This window comes from Phragmites australis, chromosome 4, assembly GCF_958298935.1.
Source record: "Phragmites australis chromosome 4, lpPhrAust1.1, whole genome shotgun sequence".
In the NCBI taxonomy this organism is placed as follows: Eukaryota; Viridiplantae; Streptophyta; class Magnoliopsida; order Poales; family Poaceae; genus Phragmites; species Phragmites australis.
Window position 1 is genome coordinate 4,516,105 of NC_084924.1, and position 17,475 is coordinate 4,533,579.

The 17,475-nt window shown below is 43.7% G+C and overlaps 3 protein-coding genes across 3 annotated transcripts; 1 reads left to right on the plus strand and 2 right to left on the minus strand.

Moving 5' to 3' along the window:
• Nucleotides 1-2,646: 2,646 nt before the first annotated feature.
• LOC133915335 (uncharacterized) lies at nucleotides 2,647-3,265 on the plus strand. Its single transcript, XM_062358458.1, has one exon. The coding sequence runs from the start codon at nucleotides 2,775-2,777 to the stop codon at nucleotides 3,120-3,122; it is 348 nt and encodes a 115-aa protein (XP_062214442.1). The 5' UTR covers nucleotides 2,647-2,774; the 3' UTR covers nucleotides 3,123-3,265.
• Nucleotides 3,266-3,349: 84 nt separating this feature from the next.
• Nucleotides 3,350-4,529, minus strand: LOC133914030 (uncharacterized; the record flags this gene model as incomplete). The annotated part of the gene is made up of 3 exons (XM_062357190.1): nucleotides 3,350-3,859; nucleotides 4,048-4,172; nucleotides 4,392-4,529. Coding segments are annotated over 3 exons (384 nt in total), but the record flags the coding sequence as incomplete, so codon positions are not given.
• Nucleotides 4,530-10,929: 6,400 nt separating this feature from the next.
• On the minus strand, nucleotides 10,930-15,861 carry LOC133914100 (probable transcription factor RL9). The gene is made up of 6 exons (XM_062357255.1): nucleotides 15,066-15,861; nucleotides 14,835-14,911; nucleotides 14,420-14,468; nucleotides 14,014-14,254; nucleotides 11,676-11,778; nucleotides 10,930-11,327 (listed from the first exon to the last, which is right to left on the minus strand). Exons 1-6 carry the CDS (start codon nucleotides 15,460-15,462, stop codon nucleotides 11,109-11,111), a joined length of 1,086 nt encoding a protein of 361 aa, XP_062213239.1. The 5' UTR covers nucleotides 15,463-15,861; the 3' UTR covers nucleotides 10,930-11,108.
• Between the last annotated feature and the right edge of the window lie 1,614 nt (nucleotides 15,862-17,475).

Consider the following 17,475-nt stretch of genomic DNA (forward strand, 5'->3'; position numbering starts at 1 on the left):
ATGCCGTGATCCTGCTTCGATCCATCTTCCTCATGCTCATGCCTAGGCTACACTATCGCCACCCATCATCCACATGCCCGCGTTGTTGTGGCCCCGATCTTGCTTCCCCACCCTTCGTTTGCGTGATATCTTTTTGGTTTTTCGTTGACTCGATGGTTTCGTTGGAATTAGGGATTTAAGTTTCGTTTTACAATTTTTTCGTTCACCGGTGAAAAGATTGGAATTCGTAAAATTTTGCTAAAACTTTGGTCATTTTTTCTCTCTACTCTATAGGTTACACATGTCAGTAGAAAATTCAAAAATTAGATATTTTGTTTCTTTCCAAAATTCACAAAAAATTAATCCCGGGTGAGATGGCATTACCGGGTCGGGATGGCGTTACGAAGCCATGGATATGGGCAATGGAGCCCGTGCGCTATCTTCCCATGTTTACTTGTTTAGAGGTCGCCATCAGCTATCTAGCCCAGTAGAAAAGGTTAAGAAATATCGCTTAGCAATGACGATTTTTTCTCTCTATATTTTCTAAAAAATTACAAATCTATGTGACAGTTTTCGATTTTTATTTCCTATCCACTAAACGGGTGGGAGGAGTATAGTTTTGTCAAATTTGAAAATGCTCGAATAGATTTGTAATTTCCTTTTTTAGAAAATATAGAAAAAATTCAGCAAATGACTCGGAACCTTTCAAAAAAGAAAAAAAAGAGCAAATGACTGGGATCCTCTCGTCTCGAAAAAAAGAGAAGGCAAATGATTGAGACAAGGTGACGGCACTCCACTCGCCACCAATGCGGAAGGATGCTGCCGAAAAGAATGGAACAAGAGGGGACCTGGAGCTTGAGCTGACAGCTTGGGCAAATTCTCGCTACCATGTATTTGAGCATCAACCATGCGGCACACTGAGCAAAAAAAGGGTTATACACAGTGTACGATGCCATTTTAGCATGCCAGAAGAGCCACACATGTATATGCAAATATGGAAATATAAAAGAAAAAAAGGGAAATAGACAGAAGGGCGGCCCCTTCTTGGGCCACCTTTTCTTGTTTTCTCCCCCTTTTCTCTCCAGCCAGCCGAGCCCTCCTCCTATTTTTAGCCCATTCTTTTCCTGGCCCAGGGCGAGCTGGCCTCCTTCTTTCTTCTCTTCTCACGGGCCAGGCCCAGATGGCCCATCCTTATTTCCCCCACCTGCGCCCCAGTCAAGACCGGCTTGCTGCGCCGGGTCTCTGCTCGCGCCCGTCCGGAGGCCCTTGGCGCCCTCCTGCCGCACGAGGCTGCATCGAGCCCCTGCCGCATGAGGCTGCCTTCTCACCACCGGGCCGGAGCCCTGCTGCCGCGCGGCCTCCCTGCGGAGACGAAGGCCGCCGCCCCCTGCTGTGTGCTACCCGTCCCTGTTAGTTGGCCGGAGTCTCCCTGCTGGCCGGCCGCTACTGCCGCCCGCCGTCCTTGCTGCCCTGTGTCGCCCACGGAGGGAGATGAAGGCGGAGGCCCCGACATCGCCGCCCAGTCCTGCCGTGAGCCTCCCTGAAGCCATGCGCCTCCCAATCCATATTATTGCCCGCTGTGCTGCCATGCTATTGTTGTCACTGGCCGCCGCTGCTATCAAGCTCAGCCCGACCTCTAGCTTGTCCTTGGACAGCAAAGTCGTGGAGCCTCCCTTGCCGCCGGCATGATCCGTGTGGCCAGTGGCGGAGCCAGGTCTGAGTGGAAGGGGGGGCTGATCTCCTTCTTCCTCCTCCAGCCCTCCTCCTTCCTCCTCCAGCCCCCCTTCTTTCTTCCTCTCCTCCTCAGGGGCAGCACAACGTAGGGGGGGCTTGAGCCCCCATAGCCCCCCCGGTGGATCCGCCACTGCGTGTGGCTGGTGAAGTGTAGCCATTGCGTTCTGTTCTCAGGTTTGCGCATATGTTGCCATCGCGCTGCTGTTCCGATGGGCTGTTGGCCGGTTGCCGTGTCTCTGTGTCTGCGCGCGCCGTTGTGCTCGAGCTTGATTACAGCTTTACATATTAAGAGATGATCTCGAGATGATGATTATTAGCGTAGCCTAATGAGAGATAGCTTACCATCATATTATTGATTGTGGGATTTTGATTTTGTAGTAAAACTTCGAGTATGTTTGTTTCAGTTTGCAGATTATGATCACAATATACAAACTGAATTGTACTTTCAGATTGTAACAATTCAACAATCCTCGCTCTAACCGCTTCTACAGATTGTACAATCCAATTTTCATAATTTATTTTTTTACAATCTACAAACTATTTTTTACAATTCACAGCCGAAACAAAATGGATCATTAGCTTGCTGATTATGAGAATCAACTTTTATATTATTATAATTTATTTTTTATCTTTGCTTTGAAAACTAGAATCTATAATCAATATAAAAAACAAACAAGATTTAAGTAAACTCCGTGCTAATGAACGGCAGCCGCAACATAAATATGGCTTCTTTCATGGTGCCGTTCGCCTACTGGAGGCAGCACCCAGCGTGTGCATCCCACGGACGACTCCGTAAAAAGGAAGATGAAACCATCAACATGTGGACCGTCCCTGGCCAGTCAGGATCCCTGTGGCCACCAAAATGGACCTCCATGTCACCGCCAAGGATAATCTCCCCTTCGGCCACCATCCACCCCCCCCCCCCTCGCCTTATCCTCCCCTGATCTCCCGTACAAAAGCGCTCCCTCCCTCTCGCCCGCTCAAGCCACCTCCATAGCCGCCGGCAACACTATTCCTCCTCCCGCGCCAAGAACTGTCGCAGGCTCCTCCAGTGGGCGCAAATGGCGTCTCTCTCCGTGGCAACGATCCCGTCGCTGGCCGCGCCGGCGGCGAAGAAGAGGTCCGGCGTCACGTGCGTCGAGGGCATGAACGCGTACAGCGGCCTCAAGGGGCTCAACAAGGTGACCATGCTCGGGGTGCGCAAGACCGCCGACTACTCCTTCGCCAAGATCGTCGCGTCGCTGAGCCCCGCGGGCAAAAAGAGGCGCGGGGGCGCGTTCGGGGCGCAGATGAACGCCGCGGCCGAGATATTCAGGATCGCCGCCATCATGAACGGCCTCGTGCTCGTCGGCGTCGCCGTCGGGTTCGTGCTGCTCCGGGTGGAGGCTGCCGTCGAGGAGTCCGAGTAGTGAAGCACCCTGTAGCAAGCAGCCACTCGGCTGTTGCCTGCCGTGATACATAAAACGTGATGTATGTTTTTGATTGAATTTACTTTGGTATGTATCCATAACAATTGATTGATATTGTGGAAACATGTTTTAGAGTCAGTTCACATCCTTTGTCAAATTCTTCTGTTAGAGGATTTCACAAAACTCGGAAATCAGAATGCAACAACATCCTCATCGTCTTGCAGATCAAATCATGTACTATTTCGTAGGAGGAGGAAGAGATGCAACAATTGTTTTTTATTCTGGCACTCTGACAATGTAACTGAATTCTATAATCTATTTGCTAAATGATGTGACTAAACAGAAAATTTGAAATGCACAGCAGGATAAGAAAAAAGTTTCAGCTTAACGCCCAGAATCTGTTACAGAATCACTCATTAGAGGCATGTATTTCCGCTCTACAGCTCACAACAGATGATTCTAAGTAAAATGTTCTATAATCGGCCACCAAGAAAAGTTGTCGTAGTGGAAGCCGGAAGGGCTCAAAGGAGCATCCTAGTTCTTCTGGAGTACAACAAGAAGCATCTTCTGGGGCGTCAAATTTATGGGTAACATTGCCTGCGCTTTGGTTCTTACGTTACATCGGTCTCTGACAAGCCGAGAACAGCTGCCAGCTGATGAAAGCCATAACAAGTGAGGAGAACAGCTCGAAGCCGACCACCTTTGGAGTTTGCCACAACAATGATCTCCTCAAGTAACTGCAATATTTGTGAGCATGTTTAGCCCAATGAACATGAAGACAGTAAAACTAAAGAACTACAAGGCATGAAAAGTGCAAGTCACAGCAAAGCAAATAGACAATCAGACCAGATGGTGATGAGCAAAAAAAAAAAAAAAAGGAAATAAGAACATAAACATACAATGGAGCATGGTAGGGAAGGCTAACCTGGTGATAGATGGCATAGTTGCCAAGAGCAGCGCACATGCGTAAATTATTGGAACCAAAGTCCTAGGTTTGTTCTTCCTAAGCCACATCAAGGACCCTAACGCAGCGAGGGAGAGGGTCATCACCTGCAGAAAAATACATATCAGCAGGCTTCTCATCGACTCTTGGCAAGGGGATGGGTGGCCTCCACTCGTCCCTCAGTTCCGGTCTTACCTTCCCTCGAGTCCGATCTCGGGAAGACGCTTAGGTTCAAATAAACACTGTAAGTCGGAGCACTAGGAAGTTGGTCTCTTCAAAACAAGGAATCCAGCACTATATTTTTCACATAGTATTGAGTAGCATACAAGATTAGCATTTGCTTCAAGTCCTTGAAATATGTACTCCCATGTAAATTCAAGCCCTCTTGCCCCAATCCAGAGAGGTGCCAGCCGGTGCAGAACTGAATCAGCAAAAGCCCAACCTGAAAACCCAAAAACATCCAACACATCGATGATAAGTCACAGTAGAGTTATCGACTTATTGTAGCTGGGAAAGGGCCAAAACCTTGTACTTCCTCAAATTTGTGCTGAGCAACAAACTAAAGGATATACAGTCAAATTCCTGATAAGCACTGTCAGTAACTAATAAGTCTAAGTATTCATTGTATCCATGCCAAAGCCTTGAGCATGAAAAACTAACTCCAGCACAACTCAAAACGGGCACAAGTAGAAAAGGTCAGCACATAATTTAGTTTGTCTATAGAAAGGCTAAGCAGATATCTTCAGCACATAGTATGCAAGAAAAAATAACAAATGGATGTGAAGCGACAAATGCAAAAGAGCAGAATGGACATGCAAGGTAAGGTGAAAGAATAAATGTCTCCGTGGATGCAGTTTGATTTGTCACGAATGAAACTTCAGCGACAACTCTGTACTTACAAAGACCAACAGCCTGGAACTTTTGTGATTCTGAGAGATGTTTCTGTGAGTCAACTGTGTCAAAGCAAAATATAGTCCAGCTACATCTATGAACCCAATAAAATTCTTCATTATCTCCTGCAAATGGAAATAATAGATAGATTAGAGGACACCAAGAAACATGGTAAGCCAAAGGATACTTTGTCTGTCAGAGAAAGTGCAGAAACAATGTACCTGATAGGGATCAAAGCTATCATTCTCAGGTACTTTGAGGAATGTTGCTAAGCAAACAAGCTGCCACGATGAAATAGCAACAGTTAGTAATCCATTAACAACCTTTGGTTGACTGAATAAATCATAATAATAAGCACAGAAAATAGAATAGTATGCCAAAGAGTTGCAACAAATAATAAGTAGCATCATCCACCGAGTGATAAGGACAAAAGGTAAGAACAAAAGTATCAAACAGGCTAACTTGGAAATATCAGAACAGTAAAAGCTTCAACGCGTATGATTTTAGGAAGAAGTAGTACAAAGAAAACTGTGTAACTGAGAGCAAAACCAGTATAAACCATGCAGGATAAGTTATAGGAAATTGAATTCGAGAACTATTGAATAACTTCTTTAGATAACATCAAAGAAAAAGATGTTTGTTAAGCGTCATGTAATGCTCAAGGCAACAGTTTGCACCCCGACACGCACCCCCCCCCCCCCCAAAGTCAAAAGGCTGCATATATGCCGCAGAAATGTGTTAAAGTCATCACTAAGAAAACTGAAAAGAACATCTAGAAAAATACTAATCAGCGAAAGTAGATGGCATAAGGTCAAGAGCGCATTATGAACATTACAACTAGAAAAAGAAACTCTCAAATGAGTATTTGAGTTTAGCAATCATGGTAGACACCAATTTCTTATGGGTAACCCGTTACTTATGACTGACAATAAGTGATGGGTCACAACTACGACCCGTCACTATTATCATAAGTGATAGGTTATATTACGATCCGTCACTAATTTTGTGTCTCATTTGTCTGTTTTTTACGTAGTTCTGGCCTGCCGCTTGAATGGAGAATGGGAATATGAACTAGGTTTCAGTTAGGCTGGGCCGCTGAGAAGCTGGACTGCTAGGTCAGTGGGCTAGGTAAGATGCCTTTGGGTGCCCATGGGTCACCCACGGGGAAAATTTCAAACCCGCACCTACACCCGCACCCGGTTCAAGTCAGGTACCTAACATGCCAAACTCATGGCTGGGATTTAAAACCCGAACCCGCATCCGCCGGGTGCAAAACCCGTGGGGACCCGAACCCATGGGTCTGGCTGCCATCCCTATGCCGGAACGCATGCACGAATCCCACGGTGTTGAATAGCTTGAGCATTCAATTTTTTGGTTATTTTGGATCGGTGTTTTTGGTGTATGAACAAACCTGTTTTTAGAGAATGCAAATCAAAGTTCCTTTTTTTTTTTGAAAAACCACTAATTTCGGTTTCGGTTTTCACCGTTTCATCCAGAACTCAGAAGTCAGAACTTAGCAGGCAGGTAGGACAGGTTGTAAAAATTTCAAATGGAAAAACTTAAGATGCAGAACACTTGAGAAGTTGAGATAATATCACAATATGCACATATTCACATTGATCAGTGATCACTCGACTACTTGGGATAATATCACATATTCAAATGAACATTGACCAATAGTCTAACTAATAGAACATTTATCACATATTCACAATTACATGAATAGATAATGGCTTCATCACAATTCAGAATTCACAAACAGATCGGATCACACAAACAAATCAAGATCACAATAAGACTTAAGAGTCAGGTCACACAAACATTGAAACTGACTGAGTACATAAAAACATGAACAAATCATGCCATACAAATACTCAAACAGATCACAATAAAAGTATTACAAGTAATAGACCACAATTCAAATCTAAGTCTTGCACTCTTGCAGATCACATATCACATAAACAGAAATAAATCACAAGTAAAGATTTAAAAGTTTGCCATGCCACCAAGTTCAGCTAACAGATCATTGCAGATTTGCATATCATTTCATAAATCATGGGTGATGGCTGAGGCTGTCTTGGCCTTAGACTTTGGACGTGGAAGGAATTGCCATGCCACCAAGTTCTGCAGCAAGTGCTGAAATATAAATCAAATAAGCAAACAAAGTTAGTTCATGAATATTGAATAAAGAATCAATGAATCATAAGGAACATGAAATAAATAAATAATTCATTAACCTTCTTCAAGTTTTACAATTCTTTAGTGTTCTCTTCCACACTAAGAGTAGTAGATTTTTTAATCCAATCATTTGCACAAATCAGGCACTTAACCATCGTCGGGGTGAGTGAGCTCCTAAAGTCATCAAGGACACGCCCACCCGTGTTGAAGGCTGACTCAGATGTGACTGTGAAAATTGGAATGACTAACAGATCATGAGCCATATGAGACAATATTGGGAATATGTTACAATTGTCCTTCCACCATTCAAGAATGTCAAACTCTTTATGGTCTTCTTCATTCTCTTCAGTAAATTACTTGTCAAGTTCAGACTTGGTACTGCCACAACTATCCAGTCTCATCTTTTAAGCAATTATAGACCTCATCAACCTTTTGCTCCTTTCTAGTGATACTTGAGAATCAGAAGAGTCTGATGCCTTATCACTTGGAGCATATAAATTTCTATAGTCTTCAAACAAAGAACAGAAAGAAGTATTAACTGTTGCCCACAATTTCTCCCCTATTTCATGACCAAACATTTTCATAGTAGCAATCTTTGTGTAATCAGATAGTTTGTACCTTGGATCAATTGCCACACAAAAAAATATTACCAAGTTCAGCATTTGGTCCCCCTTCTCCTTCTGACCCTTCTCTTTCTCTCCCTGCTTCTCTCTGTACTTCTCTTCCTAATCGAACAGAGACCTTAGGATATTTGGCTTCCCATTCCGTACTCATGAGTACCCTATCAAGCTTTTCATATGTTGGAGGATCAAGGTCATTTGCCCATGTATATTGGCGTCTGTCGTTACAATATCTCGTAGGTCCACTATTTCAATACAATATTGAATAAACGGGGCCAACGTAGATCATAATTATCATTATTCTTTTCCTTCGATTTTCGTATAATGTTGAAATCCCCTCCGATTAGTATTGGGTGGGTTTCAACACTACAAATGTGAGCCATTTCTGTTACAAATGCAGACTTAAGATCATTTTGGGCCGATCCATAGATCACTAATAAAGCCCATGTGAAATCGTCTTCTTTGTTCTTTAGAAGGAACTTAGTATAGAAATTGTCTTCCACAATGGAGCTAATGTCAAATATTGTTGAATTGACTCCGACTAACATACCACATGATTTACCTCTTGGAGGCATAATATGCCACAAGTACTGGAGCCCACCACATAGGTGTCTAAGAGTTGAAGCATGAAAATCACTTCTACCGTCTCCATAATGGCAAGAAAATCTAGGTGTTGTTCTTTAACAGTATCCAAAATAAAGTTATGTTTAGCCAAGTCTTCCAGACCTCTGCTATTCGAAAAGATGCCTTTCATTAAAGAATTATTTTGGATGGGGTGTTTGATTTTTTTAGCGCGGTTTATCTTGCCCTTGTTTTTTTTACAGAGTTATTTTTTCTTCCCTGACACCGTGTTTAGATCGTAGCATATTTGATCTAAACCCTCATCATAGAGGACCTCAGTTAAATCACGGCATACATGATTGAGGTGTGCATCAAGTCCATCCATCTCATCCTCATCGTCTAACATTTTGGCATGAGGAAGATTCTTAGCACTTTGTTTATTTCCACTTGTATCATTTTTTTTTCATCAACAGTAAGGCGATCTACTTCAATATTCTTAATAAGAAATAACGGAGTTTATAGTCTCACTATTATTCCTACCCAAAGACACGGCTATGTTTGTCATGTTGGAACTAATAATGTCTAGAAGCATAGAAACAAAGGAATTATTAGTCATACCTTCATCCAAGTTCCTTTTAGCAGCCATATTCATCGCCTTTTCCAATATATCTCCATCTCCATGTGTATCTAACCTCTTGCTTGTCCTCATTTCTACAATGCCACCCCAGGGACCGAGGTGATAGTAGTCTGTATCTAACCTCTTGCTTGTCCTCATTTCTACAATGCCACCCCAGGGACCGAGGTGATAGTAGTCCCGTTGGGAGTAACACTAATGTGTCCTCCTCTCTTCCCCTTCAACGTAGAGATCCTCTCAAGTCCCACCACTGTATCGAGAGATTGGAGAGCCTCCACCATTGCCATATTTGACATGTTGGCCCAGATCTCATTTTCTTTTGAAGGTGTACCGGAGTGTCCGGTGTTCACAGAGGCATTGAGTAGAGTTCTAACGGCTAGTTTTTGAGGTTGTACTCACTAGATGATCCGGTGTTAGTATTATTATTCTCACCGGATCATCCGGTGTTAATAGCTTTTCTGAGCTATTGAGAAAACGGCTAGTTGGCGGGTTTGAGGGTATAAATATCCCTCCACTCAGTCATTTGAATGCGTGGTATGTTTCTGGAGTCCAAAGAAACTCATATACACTTGAGAAGACATCCAAGCCACTAAATTACTTCAAAGTGATCATCCAAGGCAATTAAGCATAAGATTAGTATGTGATTAGTGCTTATAGGCCTAGAGAGAGTGTTGCTAGGTGATGGCTACCTAGAGAGTAGATCAAGGAGTGATTCGAGCTTGTATCGAGAGGTACGCTGATACCTTAGAGTCTTGGTGATTCACAGGCAAGCTTGTTGACCCTCTAACTTGGTGTGAAGCGGTGGCAAAACACGTGTACGGTGACGAGAAAACCCTTGCCTTGGTGGCTCAAGCTCCGAAGTGATCATGATGGCAAGTGACCAAAAGAGAGGCTAGTGATGAGACCTTGCCTTGGTGGCTTGGTGGCTCATCTGACTTGAGGTCTTACCTTGGTGGTTTGGTGGCTCAAGAGTCATGATCGAGAGCATATCCTTGGTGGAGCTCCAACGTGAATTAGGAGTAACATTCATGCCATCGATACCACGTGATAAAAATTCCTTGTGCTGAGTTTATCTCTCTACCTTATTTACGTTTCCGAATATACTTTCTTGCAATCTACCTTGCTAGAGTAGGTTGCAATCCTCTCGAGCGGTAGAGTAGACACACTAGATAAACCTAAAGTACATTTAGATAAAATTGAGATATGTTTATCTTATAAAGTTTTGGAGCTATTAGTTTCTAAATGTCATAATCCACCTCCCTTTTAGGACGTAGTCGTTCCTCACAGTATGTCTGCTATGATCAATCTTTATTTAATCATGTTTATCGTATTGAGTGTTATTGTGTTATTCCTGTTATCAAGTACATTTAAGAGTTACATGTGTAGTTCTTTTACATACATTTCTAAATTGTACTATTGTTATATCATGACGCTAGTTTGTCGGTTTCTGTTCATGATTTATCTAGGAATTAGATTAAACCTAAAAGTGCACTTTTATCCAATGTATTGCTACATCGCGCATGTGATGATCATGTCTAGGTATTTGGTGTTGGGCCAAACACGGGTGATGATGCTCGCCCAATCGGTGCGGGCGAGCTCCGAGTCCGCCCGAAGGATGACCGCAACAACCTCACGGATAGATGGGTCCATGACGAATGGGATGAGCAAGCCTATCTTGTTGTCTTGTTACTCTCTCTTTTTTCTCCCTCATCTCTCTCCTTCCTCTCCATGGAGTGCTAGCGGGGCCCGTGAGGTCAAGACTCCCCTCCGCACATAGAGGATCTAAAGGCAATGTTTTGCATGTGGATAGCATATAAGGGATATATTATTTTTGCAGTGGTAGATTATGGATTCGGAGGAATTGCAATGGCATTAAATAATTTATCTTAAAGATCAAAGCACTCACAAGTCATAAGCTTATATATTTTCAGGAAAACATCAAACACATGAGCTTACTTCATGAATACTGATCAAGTCTTATCACAGTGGTTTATCTTTTTTTTTTCAAAACTATGGTACAAGATCTGCCAATTTTATCATAAAAGAAGAGAATCGATTCAGTTTAGGAGGTAAATCGGACCCAAAAATCATACAAGTACTCGGTTAATTAGGTTTATCAATGGTTAGTTAGCGAAACCAATTCTAGAAAATTTATTTTTTCACAAGTATTTTAGGCTGAGGTCTTTTGGACGCTCCATGTTCCAGTCCTGCCTCCCGAGGGAGATCTCCAAGTTCGGCGCATACATGTCGTCCGTCAGCAGCTCCAGACTTGCGAGAGAAGGAGAGGAGCTCGCTAGGCTTGTGCAGTTTGTGGCGACCGCTTCGACGCTCGCATGCAGTCCCATTGCCAGGTGACCGTTTACCTCTTCTTGAGCTGCCTGATACAGTGCACATGATAATAGAGGCATAAATAATTTATCTCCAAAGGAGTGTATATGCTGCATTCATGCATGAATGTTAGCTAGTATATATGTGTGTGTTTTTCTTCTCGTTTTTCATAGGAATGGTATACGTACATTTTCTTCAGATATGATTATACGAGTAGACCATAGTAAAATGGGCTCATTAGCAGTGCCTTTCTGATTTAGTGTTTCATGGCCTACTCAGTTACGGTGCAAAGAAGTTCTACAGAACAAGCTACAAGTGCTAAGTCACATGTGGAACTACCACACACTTTTCATTTTATGTCTGCCTCATGCGTATACGGATAATGCATATGCGTGTACCTGAGTATCTTGAAGCACCGGTGAATAATTATGTTTCTGACGCCGGTGCAACGAGTCAACAAGTGCAACACCTTTTTCCAGCACTGCTGTGTGGTCAGTCCTCCTGTGGTCAAACAGAGTTCTTATCAATTTCTTGCAGTAGCCAGTAGTAGTACTAGCAGCACATTGTTAAAAAGTGAAACTGACTGTTAGTCATTTAATCCACGATCAGAGATGCAGGTTATTAACAGCTGCAGGTTGCACAGTACAGATGATGAATATAGCACATAGTATTATATATTTAACCCATCACTGCTACATACTTCGGATTACACTTACATGCTTTATCATCGCAGACATGCTCGAGCTATCTTCCATATATTCTTTGTATCTTTGCTGACTGTTTACTCTGTGTAATGTACAGCGAAGGCTAGCTCTGGGGCCCAGCGTTGTATATGGGGACATGCATGCCTTGATTTGTCCCTACACGGCCTACACTATATGCAGATGAACAGTAAGATGGACACACTAACAAGTCAACAACCTGGAATGCCGTATTGCTGTCGCAACCGATCCATATTTGCATGCATGACCACCGGGCATAACTCGCTAACTCAGAAGCCAAGACAGCAGCACTATCGCAAAACCTCATACCTCTATGCATCTGTCATTGATCCCCACTGGGTGCTACTACTCCTATGGAGATCTGTAGCTTCTTGCCTCCAGAAACGTGTAGATGTACTTAGGCCTCTTTTGGAGTGAGGAATTTTTTTTTCTGAACATTGTATTTTTTCTATGAAATTAAACTGATTCATGTGAAGTTCCTGTACGATTTGAAATTTCTGCGTTTAAATTGCTCTTAACCTGGACTCGCTTGGCTTATCTAGTATAGCTTGAGAAGCTGAGGAGCTCGGTTCCATTCAGCTACACCATGCATGCATACACCATGCATGCATACACCATGCATCGCATCAGTGAATGGTGACTAGGAGAGAGAGAGAGCACATCAGCACGGAGCGTGATGATGGCTGGGGCTGTGGAAGTGGACGAAGACAAGCAGAAGCGTGCATGGATACGTGACGACACGGGGAAGAGGTCGGCAGGGAGACAGATGCGCTACAGCGAAAACACTAGTTGTCGCTAAGTGCATGCCTGGAAGCCTGGGGTACTACTCCGAGTTTTATCAGAAATTAGGGCCCGGGGGGGGGGGGGGGGAGGGGTCGAACTGACTTACAGTCTGTAGAGAGGACGACGGCATATACTTACAGGAAAAGAGGAAGTAGAAGTAATTTTTTTCAATGAAATAGTTTTGACCAGCTCAAGAAAAGTTTGTGGATTTTGGTATTTTGGAAAATAGGTTTTATTAATTAATTAATAGTGTTTAATAGTGTCTGATATATTCTTTTGTGTACTCTTCCAGAAGGAAAGCTGCATGAAGGCAGTTCAGCTGAGATCTGCACAACTTTTGCCAACTTTACTGCCGCCAACAAGCCCACAAATAATGACTTAAGTTCTGCACGTTCTTTAAAAGAAAGTAATTATCCATAGTTTTGTGGGAATTAGTATGATCCACAATGATGATTTGAGACTTAACGTAGAGTTCCACCGGAAAATCTATTTAATATATAATTGCTGCTGTTTCTGTTCGTATTATGGGACCTTTATATATATTACCCTCGTGTCGTCCTAGGTTAAACCAAATCAACATATACGGATACGGTACATCTACTCTGGTACCTGGACTCGCGCGCGTACTTCAAAGACACCACGCGCACATAGTATAGATTGTTTTGAACCCAATCTATCTTTATTGTGATATACATATAAATAAAATATGTGATCGGCTAATTTCAGGAGCCTCAGTAAGCTATAAGAAAACAAAACACTCCACCCATGTTTAAGCAGGTGCCCCGCCCTTTTATGTATAATTAAGTGGCAAAAATAGCTGCTGTCGTGATTTGTTTGTGCAGAAAATATCAAACTTAAGCACATTTCATGCACACATACTGTCCTTTTCCTCTTGTCACTAGCTTCGTAGTGATAGAATCAAACTTGTAAAAAACAGATTAAAATGGTTGTAATGTGACCAAATACTAGTATTAGCAAAGTAGCAAGTTTGAATCTGGGCAAATATACTATGAAGAGCTCGCAATCTGAGCAAATACGTAGTACATACTAAATCCAGATTCCAGAGATCCTTCTAACGCATGAAAACAAATACTCACAAAAGTGTGAAACATGTTTACGATCCATCGTTTAAAAACCGGCCGGACAGCAGAAGCGACATGTAAAACCCAGAGACGGTAGTAACGATAGCAGACAGAAAAATAAGCGATGAAGTTGACATGCAGGGACAGACCTCGGGGGAATGGGTGGAGGAGGTGACGATACTACGGCCAGTGGAGCAGTTGCTGCTGGCGCACAGAGGAAATGAGCAGCGGAAGTAGTCGCCGCAGAGGCCGCCGCAGGAGAGCCGCAGATCCCAACCATGTCGTCACATGCTGCTGGCACTGGTGCCACCCCACCTCCAGCATCGCCACCGCCACCTCCTGCCGCCGCCTCCACCCCTGTCGCCGTCCTCTGCAGCTGCAACGCCTCTCCTGCGAGCACAATGTTCTAACGATCGGCCCTTGTACGCACGGCACGAAACAGGACGACCTCCATGATCTGCGCTAACTAAGCTTTATTTGCGCGTCTGTGTTCTGGCACTTTTTGCAACGGAGGGTGTTGATTTCCTGGTGTATATGCGGTGTGTACACACGTACCTGTGTCGATGTGTAACGATCTGTCCGTGCTCTTCACTGTCCTATACATCTGCAAGTTGAGGGGAGGAGCTGGTTAGCTCAGATGCTCGTGTTACATGATGATGTGGTTAGTTTTTTGTGTCGCATATATACGTGCAAAGGTGCACGGTGAAAGTATCATGTGTCTTGTTTGTGACTTGTCCTTCCATTGCGGCCAAGCTAGATGCCGCTTGTTTGTCACCTAGCACTTGACCAAGATTCACCAGGGACAAAGTATGCGTGTAGTTACCAATAGTAAGAACATCCATAGAAGTGGTGAAAAAAAAAACAAAAAGGCGCCATCATGCATCAAGATTCACCGTGTTTTTCCTTGCATGTGTGCTGGTAGCTTCTCTATATATCCTGCTCCTTTTTCTTTCTTTCTTTCTACACGTACCTGAAGGTGGCTCTTGACATGCGCCAACGTCAGATCCTTGACGTTCATCAGCTCCAGCACCGACTTCGGCGTCGCTCCTGCCGGCAGTTAGCCACGCGCGGCCGCCACAAGAACGGATCGTGCGCGTGCCAAAAGATCGTCAGACTCGAGCATGAATAGCCTACGCAAAAGGAAAGGGGAATACAAGCATAGCAGATCATGCGAAAACCATGGCAGCATCAACAAGCTTACTCTCATGGCCGCCGAGGAGCTCAACGGCGTGCACGAAGCGCGCGTGGAGCGCGGTGGTCCACCGCATCCGCGGCGCCCGGGCGCTCCGCTTCGACCCCAGAAAGGACGCCCTGGCGGCCGCGCGCTTGAACGCGCATCCCTGCGGGTGCGGGTGGCTCCGACGTCCGGCGTCGTCGCCACGCGCCGGCGTGCCGAGGCCCAGGCTCAGGCCTGGGGGCTCGGCGGCGGAGCTAGGGTTTGCAAACAACCCTACCTCGCCGCTTCCTTCAGCGTACGACGCCATGTTTTGCTCTGTCAGCAGAGGCTTCGCCACCTCAGGTGCCTCAGAAGACGCAGCCGACGAGGCGGCCGGCGGGCTGATCTGGAGGGAGAGATTTGGCAGGTTCCTTTGCAGCATTGGAAGATCGAGCAATGGAATGTTACAACCTTGCAGCTAGTTCAATGATCAAATGGAGAACTCCAATCTCCTAGCCAATCCAGTACTACCTCTTAGGATCAACTGATCATATATGCTTCTTGAATTAAGAGAAGGCCATGGAGGGGAAGGAGTTATATAAAATCAGCGGTGGTCCGGCCATCAAAGAAGAGGAAAGAAAGAGAGGAAAGGAGATGAGGAGAGAGACGGCAAAGTCGGGACAGTGCAGCAGTCACCGAGAAAGAGAAAGAAAGAGGTGTGGGGATGGTGGATTTGAACAAAGTGGCAAGTGAAAAGGAGTGAGAGGGGGAAAAAGGAGAGGCTTGGATCCTGGGGTGGTGTAGGGATGAGGGGCAAGGCGAAAAAAAGATGTGGTGATTAGGTCATGAGTGGTTTATGATTTGGTCCCTTGGGAATGCTGCTTAAAAGAGGGTGTATTAAACTTTGGAGGGCAGGATGTATAAGCTGAAGGTACTAGTACTTGATGCCATAATGGAGCAACAGTTGCTTCTCCTGGTCTTCATGTGCAATCGGACAAAGGAACGTATGTACTGTAGTAGTATGTGCTTGATCTGAATGTTCAAAACGTAGTTCGTCGTTCGTGCCATAATGCTTCAGATGGATAAATTACTTTATACCTGCTGATTGGCAGTGGGAAAAATCTTTTTTTTTCCAAGAAAAACACAACTGGTTTGTGCAAGCAGATTTATTTGGTGCAGTCCAGGACAAACTGAAAAAAAAATCATCTTGTTTGTTCAAAATATATCCCAGTGAGAAGAAAAAAGAATATCACAACCTTGATAGTTTGACAGGACGGTTAGAACAGCACTGGTATGTTGTTCATCCAGTGTAGTAGTCTATCTTGGTAGACGGGTGTCTAATGTACACATTTGACCATTGTTTTTTTCCCTTCAATTAACAACGTTCACTCTGTGTCATAGAAGGTTTGTTAGGACTAAAATATTCTCAAACAGTTATTAAGATAGATGTGTTTATAATAAGATCGTCGTTTAGGTGTGACTGAATTCACATATAATTTTTACAAATCTGTCTATTACTATCATACATATATATAAGATTTTTAGAAAAAACTGTTTGTGATATTGTCACATATGATTTTTTTTTTAAGACCCGTCTGTATTTGTATGATAGACACAAATATATTTTTACAAATTTGGGTGCCAAATCTCCTTTATAGCACTCAGATGAGTATTATAGGGTTTCCATCGCGATTTTGTTAGGGTTTGCTTCGATCTGTGTAAGTGAGGGTAATATTTTATTTCAGTCGCGGATCTGCAATAGCTCAATTCACGGTAATCAGACGGTGGTAGGATGGGGTTATCCCTATGGCTGCTTCCACGGTGCGGATACTTGGCGTTGACTTCGATCGGATGGACTTCGTGTTCTTTGCTGCTGTGAAGACCCCCTCCTTGATCATGTATTTGTTGTGAATCGCGTTCTCCATTCTGTCCTTTCAGATAAAAAAATTCTTTATTGTTGTTTGTCACAATAGAGACATTTTTGTTAATTTCAAGCTGGTTTGAACGTGCATTTCTTGCTCAACCATGGCTGACGGTTTGGCAGCAACGCAGTCTAGTTTTGGCTCATGTGTGAGATAGTCAAGATGGAGCTTGATCCGGATGATTGTGATATGCTCATTGAAAATGATGATTGAGTTGACATTGTGCTGAAACGCAAGAGGCTAAAATGATGTCAACCATTTTGTCCATCTAGAAGACGACGTCGATCGACTAATGATGTCGATCATTCATCCTTCTGGAAAACGACATCGTCATGATGTCTATCATCTCGTCCTTTTGGAAGATAATGTTGCCAACAATGTATAGCTAGGGATTGTGTGTAGCTAGCTAGGTTTATGCATTCTGAACAATATGTGATGTGCATCTGTGTGGTGTTCTTAACCTTTGTGATATGGAAATACCTGTGTTAAAGTTTCGAAGAATGTGTGATCGATGTTATGAATAATATGTGTTT

Bases quoted from the DNA above. Each gene is read 5' to 3' on its own strand.
- LOC133914100 (XM_062357255.1), bottom strand. From the start codon at position 15,462: ATGCTGCAAAGGAACCTGCCAAATCTCTCCCTCCAGATCAGCCCGCCG. The intron at 14,912-15,065 runs GTAAGCTTGTTG...AACTGCCGGCAG, and splicing joins GCTCCTCGGCGGCCATGAGA to GAGCGACGCCGAAGTCGGTG. The intron at 11,328-11,675 runs GTACACGCATAT...GCACTGTATCAG, and splicing joins CGGTGCTTCAAGATACTCAG to GCAGCTCAAGAAGAGGTAAA.
- LOC133915335 (XM_062358458.1), top strand. From the start codon at position 2,775: ATGGCGTCTCTCTCCGTGGCAACGATCCCGTCGCTGGCCGCGCCGGCG.